This window comes from Embiotoca jacksoni, unplaced genomic scaffold, assembly GCF_022577435.1.
Source record: "Embiotoca jacksoni isolate LCO1_2020_lvr unplaced genomic scaffold, fEmbJac1.0.p SCAF_86, whole genome shotgun sequence".
Lineage (NCBI taxonomy): Eukaryota > Metazoa > Chordata > Actinopteri > Embiotocidae > Embiotoca > Embiotoca jacksoni.
The window spans coordinates 859,310-879,998 of NW_027185443.1; the positions used below are offsets into that span (position 1 = coordinate 859,310).

At 43.6% G+C, this 20,689-nt stretch overlaps 1 protein-coding gene across 3 annotated transcripts; it reads left to right on the plus strand.

The window, feature by feature from the left end:
* Positions 1-844: 844 nt before the first annotated feature.
* tbc1d30 (TBC1 domain family, member 30) lies at positions 845-20,666 on the plus strand. Of its 3 annotated transcripts, none has more exons than XM_069139832.1 (14): positions 845-1,516; positions 4,459-4,623; positions 9,619-9,680; positions 9,849-9,914; positions 10,529-10,654; positions 11,917-12,102; positions 12,230-12,299; positions 12,705-12,803; positions 12,985-13,153; positions 13,896-14,001; positions 14,098-14,204; positions 14,738-14,877; positions 15,834-16,067; positions 18,947-20,666. In XM_069139832.1, exons 1-14 carry the CDS (start codon positions 1,000-1,002, stop codon positions 20,047-20,049), a joined length of 3,150 nt encoding a protein of 1,049 aa, XP_068995933.1. In that variant the 5' UTR covers positions 845-999; the 3' UTR covers positions 20,050-20,666. The 3 variants fall into 3 exon arrangements, with proteins under 3 accessions (XP_068995933.1, XP_068995934.1, XP_068995935.1); XM_069139833.1 differs by lacking the exon at positions 845-1,516 and adding an exon at positions 3,178-3,279; XM_069139834.1 differs by lacking the exons at positions 845-1,516; positions 4,459-4,623 and adding an exon at positions 5,491-6,937.
* The last annotated feature ends 23 nt before the right edge of the window (positions 20,667-20,689 follow it).

Here is a 20,689-nt window from a genome sequence, read left to right on the forward strand (position 1 = left end):
ATCAAGAGCTAACTTTGTGTAGACTATTTAAAAACAACAACAACTTGTATTCTGATTATCTAGAGCATTATACAATATGACAAGTTATCACTGTTGTCCAATAAATTGTATACTAATATGATTATTTTATAATTATGTTATATTATAATTATATAATCTATAATAAAACAATCATGGCCTTACAGATATCAGTCTTTACGTTGTTCTTTCATTTGTTGTCTAATCTTTCTCTCTTTCTTTCTTTCTTTCTTTCTTTCTTTCTTTCTTTCTTTCTTTCTTTCTTTCTTTCTTTCTTTCTGTTGGGTGTTCAAATCCCTTTGTGGGTAATTATTAAGGCACTACAATGAAAAATATATTAACAAGTGTGACGATGTTTTTTTTTTTTAAAGTTAAAACCCATTCTGAGCTTTGTATTAGTTTAATGTTTAATGTTTAATGCCATAAATAGCTAAAGTAACATACTTTTTTTTTTTTTTTTCAAATATCAAAGAGCTGCCCACATTTTTTATTTTTGTCATTTAACTTAATAATAATAATAAAAAATTGTTTAATTGTTATTTTTTTAACAATTGTTAATTGTTTAATTGTTATTTATAATGTAGTCTGCATTAGATGAAAGCTGATTGGACGAGATACTTTCGGCTCCTCTCTGATTGGTCAACGTAGCAGCCTGCTCGAGGCACCTGCAGCACCTGTCGCGCGACCGGAAAAAAAAGTTTGGCAGCCGTTGAGAAGTTCATCGAAGTGGGCTGGTCCATTGTGTCGTCTTGAAGAAGGGGGGGTCGGGGAGTTTCAGTCCGCAACATTCAGGAAGAAAAGTAAAATCTGCCAGACGTATCTCCACCTCTCCGAGGTGAGAAATGGAATGCTCCAGGAACTCTATCCTCCTCGAAACGCTCAGAAAACTTTTCAACTTCAACTATGTTGTTGAGAAAAATGACGTCCGACACACAGAAAAACAATCTGAGTTAAATTGGCTGGTTTTCCGTTCATAAAAAAATGGCGTCGGATCTGAAATTTAACGGGAGTGATCTTCTGGAAGTTGACATTTGCGACGGTGGCGTGTTCTCCGGAGACGAGAGCGGCGCCAACTCCGCCGCCGCCGCCGCCTCCCTCCTGGAAGACTTCTCCGGCTTTCAGCAATGGACGATCCCCGCCGAGTCACCAAGTGACACATCATCACCTCCGGGACAGCAGGAGGTCTCCGTCGGGCACGGAGCTCCGCCTGGCACCGTCACCGCCACCCGAAGGACCAGCGCGGCCGGTGACAGTGACTGCGAGTCCCTGGGGGACGGAGTCAAAGCTCCGAGGACCTCCATCGTGGACTGTCTTCTGGTGGAGCTTTATGAGACGTACAGCGGGGGCAGCAGGAGGAACGTGGACAGCTGGGACAGCTCCACCGAGGCGTCCGGGTCGGATGCTTTCCTGGGCCGCAGTACCTCCGGGTCCAGCTTCCTCCAGGAGCTCCAGGAGAGGCACACCAGGAGGCACCAGATGAACTACCTGGCCCAGAAAGGTGAGGGGGCGTGAGGGATGGATATCTGTGTGTGTGTGTGTGTGTGTGTGCGGGGGTGTTGACAGCTGCTGATGGCCTCGACAGGTGGGGACAAAAACTCCACAAAAGTCCAGACTGTGACTTACCTGACCAGGTGGAGGAAGTGTTCAGGTCCTTTACTTCAATAAAACTACCAGAAAAGCTGCAGGTGGAGCTAGTTTAAACTACTTTATGTATTTTTTTTTAATACCCAGGGAATCTCTCACTGAGATGTTCACAAAGTCTTGATCCAAAAATATGTGTTTCCAGTTTTTGGGGATTTTCTGTCTTTTTTTTTTTTTTTGGTGAGAGGTTTGATCCTTTTGAACATTGGAAATGTGACGCTGAATACACACTGCTTCCAGTAGGATAAAAAAAAAAGGTTTGGGAACCACTGGTTTCATGTTGAACGTGTTGGATTTCAAAAAGCTTCTAACATAATCCAGTAGTGTCAAATATTCATCTAAAACTGGCACATAAAAGTAGTGGAGAGTATGTTTTAAAGAGGCGTAAAAATTATACTGATGTAAATGTAATAAGTTGTCAGCTGTAAATGTTGGCACGAGCATTGAAACTACTTCCACGTGTAGATCTTCATTTCTTTGTCAGATGTTTCATCATCCGATTTTAGGACTGGCATTTGGATATAAAATTGATGTGATGATATTGGTATCAGGGCGTCAGGCTGCAAAGAGTCGTATGATTTATTTAAGTGTTATCCGAAGGCCGCGGGACTTGCTTGAATTTTCTTAAAGTACTGTTTCATCTAAAAAGGAAAGGCTTCTTCAGTTCTGGTATGATCCCATAGAAAGAGACCAGACGCTTCAGGGATCTCAAAAATATGTTGGACTTTCACAAATGTGAAGAGTAATGAAAATATAAAGGATGAACTGCCCTCACATTTCCCTCCAAATACTGAATATGATCTTGAAACTGCACAGTTTTCACTCTCTTTTCCCTAAATTAAACCATGATAAACCTCGCTATGTGGTTTCCATTGATATAAATAAGACAATATTCAGCACCAGGAACTGCTGTAAGTGATGCAAGGAAACACCACGTTTTCATGTTGTGTATTTAATGTGCGCCGGCTGTGTCTGGCTGACACATGATCGCCTTCATAAGGTCAGTTTGGAGGCTGTTTTTTATGGATATCCTGGTGGCGGTCATAAATTATCCATCTTTTAATTCACCACTACGTATGAGCCAACCACACTTAGTCTTTTTTTTAATTTATATTTAATCCATAGTGGAAGAGACAGAGGGGGGGACATTTGATCATCTCAGACTCAGCAGACTTTGTTCTCTAAACTTTGTGAACGGCGTTTTATATGATCCGTACTTCATTCAAAAAGAGTCCGCAAACAAAGAATGTTTATCTTGATGTGCAGCTGGTTTTGTCCGTGAGGGTTCACCGAGATCAGCCATAACGGCTTCTTTCTCCAAGTCTGCAGACGTTTACGCCCACAAAACACGCACACAGAGAGACGAGAGGATGACGAGTCGTGTCGACAGCTGCTTTTTGCTGCCCCTCTGTGTTTCCTGCGCAGTTGCCTCGGAGTCTTGAACGGCATGCATTGTTTCCCCTCCTGTTAAAGTGCGACTCCTACGGTAAACACTGCGAGTTCACTGTTTGCCCTCTTGCCTCGGTGGAGTTAAACAATGCCGGAGGAAGAGGAAGCGCTCCGATAACGCCTCCGAGAACAGCCAAAACAGGGGAATGAACGTCTTCTCTGACGGGCTCGGTGAGGGGCTTCAGTGGTCTGTGGTGAAGATGTAAATCCCTTTTGGTAAACGTAAAAATGTATTGACACAGCGGGGTTTATTAAGTGATGTAATTAAGCGAGCATTTGAGGAATTTTGGGTGTAAATCGAGGTGAAAATTTGATTTATATGGTGTCTAAACAGCAGCCAATGACGGTTTTAAGTATTAGTTCATCTGCTTTTGCTTTTAAAGAAGGTAAATTAATGACAAACACAAAAGTAGGTTTGCAGATTGCTTATTTTTTGGTATTTGATAATATGATGATAAAATAAAATTTAAAAAAAAAACAGCAAACACACACTTTTGAGCAAACATTTAGTATTTTATTTTGACGGTCCTGATGATTAACTAATATACTAATTAATTTCTTTCTGATTGGTTCAGAAGACACGATAACAGCCTCATTTGCTGTGAAAAGTTGTTTCTGTTATTGTTTTTTTTTTGTTGTTGTTGCATGCTTGGGGGTTTTCACTGTGTTTCTGTCCTTTAGCTTGAAGGTTTGAATCATTCGTTTATCGGTTAAGGTGGCCTTTAATTCACAGGATCAAGCATTTATTTTATGTAGAAGAAAAACAACGAAACAAAGCTGACATCTGTCTCTTTGTGTCTCGTATCTGTGTCACTTTGACTTGAAAGGTTATGTTTCCATAAACGGCAGGCGGCCGTGTGCTTGTGTGGCGTTCTGGTTTTCATTTCCTCTTTTGCCTGCAGCTTGGAAAACAGACTAATGATAATCTGATCTATCAGCGGAGTGCAGGCGTCGCATGACAGTTCGAAATGTGCGTCAAGTTTTAAGGAGCTAAAAACAGCCGAGTCATAATTCTGAGAAAGGTGTGGAAAACAGAAACATCTGGAGAAAAACGGTTTAATAAATGATATGAGCTTCACACAAAACATTCCACTTTCATCAAGGGATCCACTTTCATTGAAAAAAAAAAAAAAGACATATAATGTGGCACACGTTGTGTAATCATCTTGATAATCATATTAATAAAATCAAACCTGTGAGCCCAGGACTGTGAGATGTGTTTAAGTGCCGATGGGAAAGTCTGACATGAGACTTTCGAGCTATGTGAAATTTCGAAATTCTCCTCCCAACCGGAGAGAAAAAGCTGACTGATGTTTGTTTGTTTGTTTGATTGTGTTTCTACTTCTTCAGCCCCGGAGGAGCTGCGTTCGATCATCCAGGAGGTGAAGTACCGGAACGGCCTGCAGTCGGCCAAGCTGATCCGCCAGCTGAGGAGACGCGACCGACTCTGCCACAAACTGCAGAAGAACTATGACATCATCACCGCGTGCCTTCAGGCCGTCTCGCAGAAACGACGTAAGTCGCGCACGGTTCCTCTCTTCGTTTCATACCGGACACTTTCACACGGACGCTACAACACGTCAAACATCACGAGGAGGATTTCTCCTGACAAAAATATTGCCCTATTGAGATTTACTTTTAAAACCCTTCGTCAGTGCCTGAATGCAAAAAAAAAAAGAAACATGTTAAAAGTTTTACACTTTTCGTGTTTTTTTTCTGCCAATCTTTGATATGATCAGGCAAACATCACAAAATATTTTTTTTAAAGTAGCTTCAAAGCACAAAAAAACAAACAAACAGGAAATGCCACCTTGCGGGGGATTATATATGCAAGGTACTTGCACCTTCTCCTTAATCGTCATATCACACGTAGTATGAAAATTAGCGTCTCACATTTACATAATAAACTGTGACTTCAACCCGAAGCTCAAGACTGTTGGCAGGAAGGTTTGAGTTCAAAACTGCCCCGAAAACACTTCAATCGAATGTTCTTTTATGTAAGAGACCTTCTGTAGTAACCTCTGGTTGTTTTTCCAGGGAAGAGATTAGGGCTTAAACCTCATTTTAAATAAATGAAATCAAATATCCCGACTATATTAAATCACAAAACTCAGATGGAAATTGGACAACAGTGGGTCCACAGCCACAAACACTAACTGCTGCGCTGTTGCGGGATCCGCTCGGCTTAATGACGGACAATATGGTCAACAATAAACTTACATCAATATTTTATTACTTTTTATTACGTCAAGTGGCGTTAATGTTTTTATATATAGATTATGACTTCACAAAAAAAATAGCGACTCGTGATATAATTGTCTCTCATTGAGCGTTACTTGTTATTTAATGTGGCTCATGTTGTCTGACGTTGTCGTGATGATAATAATAATAATAATTTGTCTGAGTGTCGTGTTTATTCAAGTCACTTTTTTAATAAACCTATAAATGGGGCATTAATCAATCTCTTTTGTTGACCTCTGTCTGTTGAAATAATAGCAGCTCGGAGCCGGCCCCCTGGTGGCCCCTCGGTGGTATTGCACTTTAGGGCACTTTTTCATCTTCTTTCCTCGTCAGACCCGGAAGCTACGTCCACTTTTATATACAATCTGTGGGTTTAGGAGGACAAAAACACACAAAAAAAAAAAAAAAAAACCGTGGTTGGTATCAGGAAAAAAAAAACCAAAAAACACGCAACCACACAAAAACAAATCTTCTCCCGGACTCGAACCGCCGACCTCCTGCGTGGTCGTTTAGGACTCGCAGCTCAGAGCTCTTCACAGCCTTTCTACTTGCTCACGTGACCCCTCCTCAGGTGACCCGTCACAGTTGAAAGTGCGTGTCCTTCACACGCTGAAGCTACACCAGGCGTCCCAAAGGGCCGCGCGCCCTCTAGCGGGCCGGTGGGTGTATAACACGCATGTTAGAAATAAATAAAATCTTACCTGCAGGAGGCTCCAACTTGCTTCATCTGCTGGGTTTTTTTCCTGCATATTTCTTGCAGACATTGAATCTAAACGTGAAAGTCGGTTCAGTCAGTCTGATATTTAATAGTTGTCATATTCACGGTTTGTACAAGTTGTGATTGCTGCATTAGCCAACAGCTTGTAGGAGACTAAAAGTCCACCTCCCTCTTCTCGCTCTCTCCTCCACCATTACCTCATCTTTTTTATGCCCCCCTCCCCCCATCCCCACGTGTATCCCCAATCCTACCGCATCCCTCCATCCCTGCACCTCCTCCCGGTGACGCCAAACCGGAGGAGGATGAGGAGCTGTGCAGCACCGACAGACACCGTTACTTCCTCATCTGCTATTTCTCTTTAACGCTCCCGATATTTATAATTTTTTTTTTTTTTACGTGTCGCGTGATCCGTTTAGAGCTCGATTTCATGGACCTTTTTTTCCCCCCCTCACCACCCTGAACGAATAAGCGGAAGACAGACTGTGTCGTTTCTTTCGGGTGGAAGTCGGAACCACAAAGCATCACCGGAAGAGATCTGGAGCATCACCGTAATCAATTAATAATACTGAGCGTTTTGGGAGGAACGGCTCGGACGTCTTCCTGCTCTCCAACAAAGCCGTTAAAAGGAGGATTTTGTATTTTTTTTATTTATTTTTGGTAAAAGACGATGAGGTGATTTGAGCCGGCTAAACGCTCTAAATTCCGGGATGAGGCAGGAGCGGCTCCCCGCCGCCGGCAGGAGGCCGAGGGCGGGCGCGAAGCAGCGGCAGCAGGGATCCGGAGGGGTCGGCAACATCATCAGCAACGTCCTGAAGAAGCGGAACGGGATCTCCAGGAGTGCACCCCGGCTGCTGTGCACCTTAGAGCCAGGTCAGCTCCCTACATGTCCGGATGGGACACCACAAACACGGAGGGGGTAAAAAAAAAAAAAAAAAAAAAAAGGCTCTGCGTTTGATTTTCAAACAATATCCGGAGACAGAATAGCAGCAGTGATGTGCAGCATGCTAAATGATATGGAGACGTAATTTTTTATTGGTGCAAATTTTGCACATCATGTGGCTGCAGAACCTAAATGTTCCTTTTATTCACTGCCCTGTGCTTATTTACAATAATGTCTTATTTTTATGCTGCAGCTGTGTGCATCTACAGTTCACCAGTAATTGTCATATTTAAGCAAATTCCACTGTTTAAAATGAGCTTAATTTGAATTATCAAAATTGTGTTTTAATATCCACCTCGGTCTCAATACCATGTTAACTAGAGATGGTCCAATATAACCTGTACATACTCAGTATAAACCCACCAACTAGGCTTTTGCTATATTACAAACATTTTCATGAATGTTTCATATAAAACGATAATTTGTTTTCCATAGAGACCGCTCAGGTGTCAGATCGGCTCATTTTCAACAGACTCAATCTGATTTTAGTGAGTTTACAATGAAATTATGACATCATGCAGGATGTATGGAGGTGCAGGTTTGGTTTCTTATAATCGAATAACTGAGGAGAGATTAGTCTTCATTTCTGACTGCTCATTTTTTTCTAGGACATTTGTGGATGGACACTCTTGATACACCAGATATGTATTCAGAAAAAAATAACCATATGTCTCTCTGCAGTCTGAATGTTTACAAAATCTAAAGAACTATTGATCGGTGGATATCCCAGATTTTTTTTTGCCATCAGACACACATGAACTTCTTTGTCTGTTTTCATTGCCGTGGTGTTTTGGGATGTTTTGATTTCGAGGTCATGTTGTCTGTTTGAGAGATATTTTACTGAGTGCATGAATATAAACGCATGCAGCGCTTTCGATAACTCATATTAGTGCATATAGGCTAAATGTCACATCATACTGCATATTTTTCTGACATTTTACTCCATTCTTGTTCTTACGGCGGTGTTTTAACAATTCAAAAAGTATCACAGATATCCATCAACTCCTCAAGTCCACAATGAGCTGTTTGAACACTGAAAATCTGCTTTTTAAGTGCTTCATAACATCCCAATAAAAGCTGGAATTTAATTGACTTATTACAGTTTAGGACCTCTAAGCTCAAAGACCTTTCGTTTAGCGTTTAATCGTCATTGGGTGGGAGCAGACGGACAGGAAATGTTTTGGAAAGAGAGCTGAGGAATGACATGCAGTAAAGGTCCGGCCACCCGGGGAACCGAACCGGAGACTCACTGACGGCACTTGTGCGCATGTGCGCCCAAAAGACTCAGCTGGGTCACAATAAACTTCAGACTTTATGATAATTTATTACAGTGTGACGTATCATCCGTGTCCTTTTCACTTTTCCAGCATGTCATACTTCCTTCCTTCCTTCCTTCCTTCCCTCCCTCCCTTCATCTCCCTACTTTCTCTAGCTGGGTCTATTTTGATTCATTTCCACTCTGGAGAAATTAAACTGATGAATTTTTAACCTCTGGATCCCCGCTGATGTAGCCGTCCTAAACTGAATCCACGTGTTGTGTCGGCCGTGCTGCACTAATCTGTAACCGGGAAGTAGGAGGTTTTTTTTTTTTTTTTCCGCGTTAATCCTCCTCAGAAGCTCCCGAGAGGAAACCAGAATGGCGCAGGACGAAGCGACAGAGACCGACCAAGCAGGTTAAAAACAAAAAAATAACCCTCGTGTCTTCTTGTTAGCGACGTTATCAGACAGATAACATATCCTGTAGTGTGATCAGCTGCCGTGTGACGGAGCTACAGATCCTCCGGAGACGCTGGAGGATGGAGGCGGGGAGAGAAATGGCCGCAGCCGGAGGGAGCTGGCGGCTCAGAGCCGAGGCGCGTCGGGACTCTGGCTCTTAAACTTTCAGATCAACATTTTTCATTTCCGGGAGGGGTTTTAGTTTTAGCCCACTGCACTAAATGTTCTTTGGACACGTTTGTGTGTGTGTGTGTGTGTGCGTGCTCGTGCAAAGAGGTTTTAACGCGGCGTCCATCCGTCCAGCGAGGCGCAGATTGAGATTCAGCACTACCAGGAAATGGACAGCGACTTCATCATGTGGCGTCAAATTGTCCCCCCCCCCAAAAAAAAAATAACAAATCCCCCAAAAAACTGATCAAAACTACAACCTCAAATCCCCTGTTTCTTTCTTATATAAGCACGCAAAGACTCGCGTATTCTTTTTTTGAAGCTTTGCAAGTTATTTGGTTTGTCGGATTTAAAACGCTGCAGCTCCAGAAAATGATGCGTCATCATTTAGGGATCATAAACTTCCTTCTGTCTTCGGGTTTTTGTGTTAAAGATGCTTTTTAAAAAAAATTTTTATGTAGAAACACAATTATCTGTTTAACAAGCTTTAATGTGGTCCAAAAAACCAAAAATATTATCAGTTTATTATCATGGATGACAAAAGGAAACAAAACATATTCAGATTTAAGGAGCTGGAGTCCGAGAACTGAACCGTCTTTCTTCTCAAGACAATAAATCGATTATCAAAATAGCCGTAGATTTATTTTCTTTTGATCGATTAAGCAACAATTTCAGTGTCCCTTTAAAACAAAAGTTAAAAAAACCACGTGTCTCTGTTTGTTCGTAGGAGTTGACACACGGCTGAAGTTCACCATCGAGCCATCGCTGGGGAAGAACGGCTTCCAGCAGGTGAGGCATGAACAATATACCACAGACCCATATGTTCAGTTTGACTACACATATTCCTTAAAACTGTTGTTTTTCTTCCTGCTTTTATTGTTGATCTGAAGTTGCATTTCGGATAAACATGGCCTCAGTGGGAGGTGAATTAAACTGTATTGTTTTACTTTCTAACAGTGGTATGATGCCCTGAAAGCTGTGGCAAGGCTTCCGACCGGGATACCAAAGGAGTGGAGGAGGAGGGTACGCAGCTTTAATTAAGTACTAATTGTCGGGACGCTTTATTTATTATTTATCCACCTTTGTTGGAAACGATGAAATATTAGCGCCAAGCTTTTAGGTGCGACTTCTGTTTCGGGTCAGAAACATCCCCTCTATGAAAAGACGCTTTATTAAACAAGATGTTCGGCATCTCTCCTCTCTAATAGTGTTTGTTTTGAACCCATTAAGTGAAAGAAGTGACGACCCAGCGGTCCCATTACCAGAAAAAAGCATGTTGTCTTTGTTGTCGTCAGCCTGTGAGGGAAACGGTGCGGCCCTGAAAGAACAGTACGCAGAGGCACTTTTGTCTGCAGCGCTCAATTCATCTCACATCACAGCGTCATCTCCTGGGATGAGAGAGAGCGAGCAAACGGAAGTGATTACTTTCATCTTTCCAGAGGAGATGAACGATGAAAAATCTCGTCTTTTTTGCTTGAACTTGCAAAACGAAATGAGTCAGAGAATATTTACAGTTTAAATGTTTGTTTAGGTTCCCTCAGTGGGGACGGGAAATGAAAATCTGGATTTTTGCCTTCCTGAAACCTCACCGCATCACCTGGTTCTTTGTGTGTCCGTTGCCGTGGTTCCCCGCGCAGGTTTGGCTGACGCTGGCGGACCAGTACCTCCACAGCATCTCCATCGACTGGGACAAGACGCTCCGCTTCGCCTTCAACGAGCGCAGCAACCCAGACGATGACTCCCTCGGCATCCAGATCGTCAAGGTAACCGGGTGGTGTGTTTTTTTTGTTTTTTTTTGTGAGTGTTTGTATTTGCGTGTCCTGAGTCAGCAGCATTGTGCTGAGTGTTGAACCATGAGCGTGTCTCTGATTGTAGATTAAAATAAACCGTGAGGCATCTTGCAGAGAGTGTTCAAGGTCTCTGAATCGTGTTGTTACTGTATTTCAGCACAGTGTTCATACTGCAGCTCAATTAGTTGGCATTGTTTGCAAATATACAGCTCATTTCCCATATTTTTACTCTTAAATCATTTTTGTTCAGTTTTGTGCACATTTTCCAAAAGAACAATATCTTTGGCAGCATTTAGGATTCAAAGGATCTAAAATCGATCCAAAGTGAAGCAGTACAACCCTTCAGCAGCCTCCACAGTGACGACAGAGTTAAATCAACGTCTCTGTAAAAAGATTTGAACATAAACTGAATGTTAAGAAGAGGATTTTTTGCGGGTATGTTGTCAGACTGCATTAAATGGAGCTGCTGTAGGTGTACCTTTTATAAATTGGCACCTGAGCTTATAATTACCATCACACATGTTCAGCAGTACATACTGGATGACTTCACATCTCCATTTACTAAATTAAACATTAAGATTTGTACTAAAGTGCCAGAAAAAAACCACAAAATAAACCTTGAATAAGATTGTTCCACCAGATATTTTGTTGTTATGAGATGAGGGAGGACTCCAATTTTTATCGTCTTAAATGGTCCATAAATATTGATCTCGCTGGCCTCATCAGTGCGTCATCAGTACGAGAACAAGCAGGTTTGATTTCAGCTAAAGATACACAAGCTTTTTCACACAATAGTCTGAACCTGGTGAACTCTGGTGAGCTATTTTATCTTCAGGAAATAATGACACAAAAATACATCTTTCTTTTTTTTCCCCCACGAGTTTATATGAGAATACCCTGCAACAAAAAAACAGTATGTCGCCTGGAAGCTGAAGTGACTGGAAGAGCAGTGTTTGCTTATGAGTGTGCGTCACTGATGAGGACGACTGCATCATGGAAACACTGCAGCTCCTTTCTTTCTCTCCGTGACTCAGAGATTCAACAGAGCAAAATCTAATCATCTGCTTCTCTCTCTCTCTCTCTCGCTCTCTCGCCCTCTCTCTCTGTGTGTGTGTGTGTGTGTGTGTGTGTGTGTGTGTGTGTGTGTGTCTCTCTCCCCATCCCGACTGCATGAAATGATAATTAATTTATCCTGTAAACGCGCTGACCTGCGATTAAATAATCTCGGCCACCAGGATCTCCACCGGACGGGCTGCAGTTCTTACTGCGGCCAGGAGGGGGAGCAGGACCGGGTGGTGCTGAAGAGGGTGCTGCTGGCGTACGCCCGCTGGAATAAAGCGGTGGGCTACTGCCAGGGGTTCAACGTACTGGCTGCTCTCATACTGGAGGTTACCGAGGGCAACGAGAGCGATGCGCTTAAGGTACACACACACACACACACACACACACACACACACACACACACACACGCACGCACACACACACACACACGAGGTGACAGTATAATTCTTTATTCCCTTTGCTCAAAATCCGCTTTTCTGTGTTCAGGTGATGATTTATCTGATTGACAAAGTGCTGCCTGACAGTTATTTTGCCAACAACCTGCGTGCGTTGTCAGGTAAACACACACACACACACACACACACACACACACACACACACACACACACACTTTTCTTGCTCCCTAAAAGTATTTCTATTTGGTATCAGGACACTGAGGAGGTGCAGTTCCCTGGTTTAAAGATGGAAGGACTCCAATAAAGAAGCAATCAAAATATATTAACTTGGGCTCAGAGGGCATTTTTCTAGGCTAATAAGTAAAATCATTTTTTGGGATTAATGAACTAAAAAGATGAACGGATGTCGCAGCGGCGGTCTGAAAAGGTGTCAGGATCTGACGTGTAAAAGCTCGTTTATCATTTACAGTGTTAATTAAAACGCCCCGACCGGACGTGATGGATCGATGCCGTCGGCCCTCCGTCACGTTCAATCTCTGACTCTCCACCGTCTCTGTTTTGTTCAGTGGACATGGCCGTGTTCAGAGATCTGCTGCGTCTGAAGCTGCCCCGACTCTCGCAGCACCTCCACCACCTGCAGAAAGCAGCCAACCGGGAGGCGGGAGGTACAGTTCAGCGTGTTTGCATCAGTGTTAGAAAATAAAAACGCTTCCTCGTGCAAATATGTGGTGCCAACTGCACGCAAACCTGCCCGACGCTGTTAATTCACATCAAAGCAACCTTTGTTTATGTCTCTGTGAATAATCTGGGAGTGTTTGCCGGATGTCGTGGTCGTCTTTCCTTCAGGTAGCTACGAGCCTCCGCTGACCAACGTCTTCACCATGCAGTGGTTTCTCACCATGTTCGCCACCTGCCTGCCGGCGCCCACCGTGCTCAAGATCTGGGACTCGGTTTTCTTCGAGGGGTCGGAGGTCCTGTTCCGCGTCGCTCTCGCCATCTGGGAGAGGCTGGGAGAGTGAGCGCAATTTCAGTTTTTACTTGTATAAAGTGACAAAATCGAGGCACAAGTCATCTCGGGGCGACTTGCAACTAGCGGTGTCACGGAGATGAGCGACGGCGGGGGGGGTATCTCTTTTAACAGGAAGTAACCTCTTTAGATGGGGCCCACATTAAGAAGAAATAATTTCCTCAGTTTATTGTAGAAGCAGGCTTTTACAATTGTGAAAGAAAAGTAAATAAAGGCCCTGCTGAGGTGGCTAACTTTGTTGTAAAAGTAATATTTTAAAAAGCTTATTGTCAGAGTTTAGTATTTTTCTGTGATGTAGCTCAGTGTTAACAATGTCACTTGTTATATTCTTCATTAGCCCTCGAACCTTTCCTGATGCATCATAAAACGTGCGAGAACTAGTTGATTATTGGCTTGAACTAACAGCTATTAGTAAACTAGGAGAATATTAAGTTTTGTGTGTGTTGAAAGAAGAAATATTTTTCTCAGTTTGTTCTTTAAGCACTTAAAAACCGTTAAGATTGGTACTGAAAACGTTCGTTAACTCGTCATTCAACTTCTTAATCAGAGAATTTGACATCGGGTTTTAAAATCCCGCGATCGTGAACGCCTCTCCTGCTAATAATAACACATAAACATGGTGGATCATTCAGTGAAAATGAGTAAAAGCGGTGGTCTGTGTGTCTATCTGGGATCTCCATTTCATTTCCAGTCATATTGTGTGTATTTATTTCCGCATCTCTCCGCCCAGGAGGATCGAGTACTGCCAGACGGCCGACGACTTTTACAGCACGATGGGTTGCCTCGCGCAGGAGATGCTGGAGCGAAACCTCATCGACGCCGCCGACCTCATGCAGGTGGAGGACGCTCACCTTTTAAACCTTTTTACGTGGGCGGTTTTAAAATCGTCGTGGTAACCCGTCTCACTCTCTCTCTCTCCGTCCGTCCGTCAGGAGGTTTACTCCATGGCGGTGTTTCCCTTCCCCCAGCTGGCCGAGCTGAGAGAGAAGTACACCTACAACATCACTCCGTTCCCGACCTCCGTCAGATCCAACGGGAGGTTCGTTCTATTCTTAGAAATTCAATCGTGTTGCGTAAAAAAAAAAAAAAAAAAAAACACAAAAAAAACACTCCACATTTCTCACACTTTCACTGCCCGTAAAGATACCCGGTGGTGTTTTCTGACCGTTAACTTATCCTTCGACGGAACATATCTGTTCAAAACAAACGGTTTTTCTGATGTTTTATTTGAGGTCCCAATATCCATCATAAGATTAAATTCATTCACATTATTTATTTAGCACTTGGAGCTGCTTTATAATCAAAAAACAAAAAAAGGAAATCTTGATTTTTACAACATGGGACCTTTAAACCAAGAAAACTGAACATGGTGTCTTTAACTACAGTCCAAAATATAATTTTAGCGTATCTGTTGTTTGTTTGAAATCGTGTACAAATACAATACCAACTTGTAATTCCTCTGACGGGCTCAAAACTGTGCAGATTACAAATTCATGTGTGATATGGTGATGACGAGAACATGGAATAGTGGTAGTGATGATGATGACGACGATGATGATAATCTTCCTCCAGCGGTGGTCTGGGCGGCTGGGAGAGCGATGATGATGCCGACATGGACGACGAAGACGCCGTGGTGACGGCGCTCGGCTGTCTGGGGCCCCTGGGAGGCCTGCTGGCCCCCGAGCTGCAGAGATACCAGAGACACCTCAAAGGTCGGTGCGCACACACACACACACACACACACACACACACACACACACACACACACACACACACAAAAACCAGGATTAAAAACGTTAACCCGCAGAGGGTTTACAGTCAGGAGCCAAGTGGATCCAGACGAACCGCTTTTTTTCGACTAAAAAAAAAACCTCTCCAAACAACCCGGAGGGATTTAGGTAAAAAACATTAAGATCTGAAGCAGCAGTTTTAAAAGCGACTTCCCAGTACGGAGGACTTCATTTAACCTCGTAAAGAAGATCTCAGCGCGTCTGACCTGACCTGCTTCAGAAAGAGGAAACGCGGCTCATTATTTTTAGAGGAAGAGAGCATCAATAAATCAGGAGTGCAATCGCTCTGAGGCAGCAGCGAACAAACTCAGGCCCCTACGGGGAGAGTTTACATTGTGTGCTGCTGGGATGGATTCAGGCAAGAAAACAACTTCCAACATGCTTTTTTTATTCAGTAAAGAGAAAAAGAAATGAACGCAAAACAAAAATCGCAACAAAATGCACTTCAAAGGCTGCCGTCGTCTGAAACCGGAGCTTTGGACTGAGTGCATTACCATCGTGTACATTTACATACAAGAGGCTTTTTATTTTTTTAATTTTTCTGGTACTTCGTTTAATGTCCTGAATCGTCAGCTGATCTCGATTAAAGCAGAACTCGGCGATCAAATAAGGAAGAAAAGGAGCTTAAAAAGAGGAGCCACATTGGATTTTGCCTGATTTGTGTATTTTGCTTTTTGAACCAGAGCCTTTGAGTTTAATCACTCGAATCTTTCGATTTCATCTGTGGGTTAAACTCTGTCTCACAGCACGCAGCCATGAAAGGAATCAAAACAAGTGGACGTAAAAAAAAAAACTTGTTGCAAAAAAAACAAAACAAAAAACAAAACACTCAAAATTTCACCTGGTGTGATTCCTGTGTGTTGTTTTCTTACCTGCAGACCATCGAGGGGAGCAGGGGAACATCGCAGAGCTGAGTCCGGGAGCGGTGGGAGCTGGAGGGAGTGGAGGAGGAGGAGGGGGAGGGGGAGGAGGTGCGAGGGCGGAGCACCAGGCGGCCATCAACAGCATGATGATGGAGAGGATGAGCACCGACATCTACGCCCTGAAGAAGCAGTACACTCGCATCAAGAGGCGGCAGCAGCAGCAGGCCATGCAGCTCTACATCCGCACAGGTGGGAGGGAAAATAATGACAAGAATCACAGAGGTTAAGGTCATCTTTTCCATTTTACAGTATATCAGCGGGTTTTTTTCTGTCTTTTTTTTTACATGAATGTCGGCAGAGAATGACTTCAATGTCATCACAAAATGCCATTTAGAAAAGATTTACCAGCTTTTTTTTTAAGGTGAAATATCCAATTCACATTTTAGAACAAAATATTTGATTTAAAATAGAGATATTGACATTCATAAACCTTTCTTGTTTAAACCCGTGATAGAGATGATTTCAAAGCACACTGGCTTGTGTGTCTTTAGGAGTTCAACTGATTATCCTGAACGCAGAAAAATGCTTAAACTTTCTCTTTCCTGTGTAGCATCTTCTTTTGTGAGTGAATCTCTGAACATTCTTTAAGAAACACACGTAAAAACTGATAAAAAAAAAAAAAAAAAAAAAAAAAGCCGCACATCAGAACAAAGAAAATGAAACGCACACTCAGCACAGAGCCGGATGTTTGACGATGCCGTGTGACTCGTAGGACCCGAACCTGAAGTGACCACGAGTCCAGGGGTTCCTCAGGAAGGTTCCAACAAACAGAGCGACGGTACCGACCACCACGCTGACGGTACTGGTGTCACGCTGGCCGGCCGGCCGTCTTGACGCCGGCTGCTCTGGGGCTCATTTCAGGGTCTTTAATGATTCCTTGGTGTTTTTAATTAAAGCATATCGTGGGTTCGCGAGGCAGATTTCCAACAGAATTTCTGCACTTTTAAGGCTAAAATAAGAAAATAACTTGGCAATAAAGAAAAATAAGATTTTCCTATTGTTTAACCTCACACAGCTAATATATATTCAGAGCTGACATTGTAGAGAGAGAAATGACACTTGCTCATGCTTATTTAAGGGCTTGATATTCTGTTGGAAACCCGCAAGGGGACAAAAACAAACATTGGAAATCTGCCGAGAGAACTGCTGCCTCAAAAACATTGAACGCTTTACAGATTTTTTTTTAAACTACAAACAAAACTAAATATCAAGGTTTTTAGTCTTTTCAGCTTAAATACAGATCATGCTCTCAAAATGATAAAAAAACAACAAAAAAAAGCTAAAATAAATGATTGATTTTATGAAGCAAAAGTGGCTGCAGTGTTTAGCAAGCTGACATTTACAGTATAACGGTGCGTTCATGAGCAACTGGGAAGTGGGAAACTTTCCCATTTCCCAGCTGCCTGAACGCATCATTACACATAAAGATCCGCTGGTTCTCTGACAGATGCATCTTGAGAGCATTTTTTTTTAAATAGGTGCTTTAATTTAATTCTTCTTTTTCTTTAATTTTTTTTTAAATTTTTATCAGAAAGCAGTTTGTTTGGACGGGACAACTGGTGACGGGTTTCTTGTTGGCTGCAGGTGCTTTATAACAGAATTAGAGCCAATGAAGCAGCTGCAGTTTCTTCGAAATGTTACTAGGAGACACCTGTCACTACTCACACGGATAAATCCTATTTTACAACTTAAATACCAGAAAACCACACAACATCTACATTTTCATCATGTTTCAGAGATAATCATGACAAAAGACGCTCTACTTTGAATGTATAGAGCATCAGCATGTTCGGTAGTGACAGATGTTTCCTTTAAACTCTTATTTTTCATGATTCTTGTTTCTTTGGCTGCTCGTCGAAGTTTTTTTTTTTTTTTTTTTTCTCTCCTACTAACCTTGATGAACGAACTGTGGTACGCTCTCATGCGAACACACGGTTTTGTGCCGTCTTGTGTAACCGTATTACAGCCAGATTTGATGTTGTCTCCCCCCCCGCCCCCCGCTTCCCCATGCAGCTACAAACATCTGTGCGCACAGTCGGCGTCTAGTTCTAATCATCACTCGCATAAACAAACTCCCCAAAGCGAATTAATCAGCTTTTACAAAGTCCTCTTCATATTAACATGCTTCACTTGCATTGGGGAAAAGGCCAAACTACTGTACATATTATATAATATGAGAGCAGTCCTGATGCACTGCAGTCTGACATGCTGTGCGTCTCCGTCTGTTTGAGGCTCGATGGATTTGAGCTGCAGAGAAGCTGGTTTGGCGCCCCCTGGTGGCTGACGGCTCACACTGCAGATCCGTCTTTATAAATGAGACTCGGCTTCTTGAGCCGCAGGATCAGACGGACAAAGATCACTTTTGTGATTAATGTGATGATGATACTATCAGTTCATCTAAAGAATATGAATCAATGGAAGTAAAGATGAATAATTTCAGTAGAATACACGTTATTTGATGGTTAAAGTGAATTAAGGAGATTTTTAGTAATTTGGCCAAACCTGCTGCTCACTACCGACTCTACTACAACCAAAGGTAAACTACAGAAACTACTCACTATTCTGACAACCTGGTTTTGTTATCAGATGTGACATCCGTTCCACGTCTACACAATCTGATTGGTTGATGCTGTCGTTTGCGGTGTGAAAGCTCAGAAATATTGACCTCCTTCCAAAAAAATACAAAAACAAACTGTCACTTTTTGACCACCTAACATATTCACGTCTTGTGTAAAAGCATATGACAAAAACAACCATTCAGAAGAATATATTGATAAATGAAAAAAAAAAACAGCCCCCAGTGTGTAAAGACCTTCAAGATGAATTGCAATGTTAAAGTTTGTTGGTTAGTTAGGCAAACAAACAAAAACGTTTTTCCGGTCAAAGTATTAATTAAAAGTAAATAAATTGTGTGTTCAAATTCACCTGCGCTCACGAAACAACTGTTTCAAACATCTCTTTTATTCTAGACTCGGATGTTATCAGCTCTCAACCTGAATGTCGCCTCCATTATAGGTCTGTTTTAATATGTTTTTTTTGTGTCTGCACCTCCGCCCTCCACCCTCCAGACAAGTGTCCCGCCACCCGCGTCCTGGCCTCCCAACTCAACCCAACCAGCTCAGTCATCAACCACCTCCTCCTGGATCGGAAACCCCGCGGCTGCAGACCCGGATCCACAAGCACCTCCACGCTCCCGGGGGCTCGACCCACTTCTCTCTCCCAGAGTCAGGGCTCCCCATCCAGGCAGCGCTGCTCCTCCACCAACAGCACCGGATCTCCAGGGAGCTCCGCAGGAGGAGGCGCCGGGTCGCCGTGGCGCGCTCACGTCCGGCAGCATCGCAGGAACATCGCCAGGGCTCGAGCGCAGCTGGGCTTTGGAGACTCGGAGGAAAGACAAGAGGAGGAGGAGGAAGAGGGAGAATTACCAAGGCTGGAGGATGAGGAGGAAAATAAGAGGGATGATGAGCAGAAAGAGGGGAGTGACTCCTCCGTGCCTCCGTCTCCTAACTCCTCCGTTTCAGGGCTGGGATGTGGAGACGCTCGGCAGGGTTCAGAGGTGACAAAAGAAGCAGAAGTTGCGGAGGCGGTGGTGCAGCTGGACTCCTTGGACCTGGAGGACGGATCCAACCCGACTTCACCCGACAACTCGGCGCCAGAGTCGCAACCCGAAGTAGAACCAGAGTGTAAACCTGCACCTCAGGTCCCTCTGCTGCCTCCTCCGCCGCCCTGCGGCAGACACAAGGAGTCCGACTCCTCGGGTTCGGAGAGACACTTTCCTCACCGCTCCTCTCCCTCTCCGCTTCCTGTATCAGCCTCCTCATCCTCTCCTACACCGACCCCCACGTGCCGCCTCCCGTCCTCTTCATCATTCAACGGCCTGTCCGCTCTCTCATCCGCCACCTTTTACAAAACCTGCTCCCCCTCCACCCCGTCGCTCTCCTCCGTCTCCTCCTCCCCGTCGACCCCGGCGTTCCCGTCGGCCGCCTCCGCCGCCGCCTCCAAGCAGCAGGTCTTCTCCCCGTTCCCGTGCGTGAAGCAGCCCAGGAAGTCGGCGGCGGCCCGCAACCTCGGCCTCTACGGCCCGACGTCCCGGACGCCCACCGTCCACTTCCCTCAGCTCAGCCGCAACCTCAACCGCAGCAGCGCCGCCGGGACGACGGGGCGGCGATGAAGACCTGCCACGAAAACCCCCGATGACGGAGACACAACAGAAAAAAAAAAAAATAAATCACAACTACACCATGTTGCCTCCCGCATAACAAGAAAAACACCATCTTCAAACATCTGATCTGATGGGAAAGCGCTGAGATGTGAAGATTGTGGCTCACTCGACGACAAGCCATTAAGTGTAAAGGAAATTTCTTAATTTGTGTTTTCAACCGCGTCGTTACACCTGAGGAGTTCCTTTGCTGTGGCCTATGCAGGTCCTTTTTTGACGATAACGGACACGTAGTATAAACCTAATAAAGAAAGATAATGTGATGTGAAGGCGAACTGTTTTACGACCTCTCTCGGGTGAGTCATCCGTCACTTTAAAGCGGATCCTCCGTGGACTGGAACATGAAGAGATTCCGGCCTCGACAAAACGCTTCCCTTCTGGACCGTATTAAAAAGCATCATGAAGTATCTTTTCCTGTGAGTTTGCACAACAGCCATTCAGCTGTTTCAATGCCACGCGTTTAAAAAAAGAAAAAAACAACAACAACAACGACTCCACACGAAACAAAAGATACCCGAGAGTTTCTGTAAGTGAAAAATAAATTAAAAGAAGTTCTTCAATCGCAATGATATCCTGAAGAATTGTACTTTTT

Coding starts and splice junctions, on each gene's coding strand:
- tbc1d30 (XM_069139832.1), top strand. CDS start 1,000: ATGGCGTCGGATCTGAAATTTAACGGGAGTGATCTTCTGGAAGTTGAC. Junction 12,300..12,704: donor CAACCTGCGTGCGTTGTCAG/GTAAACACACAC, acceptor TGTTTTGTTCAG/TGGACATGGCCGTGTTCAGA. Junction 14,878..15,833: donor ATACCAGAGACACCTCAAAG/GTCGGTGCGCAC, acceptor TCTTACCTGCAG/ACCATCGAGGGGAGCAGGGG.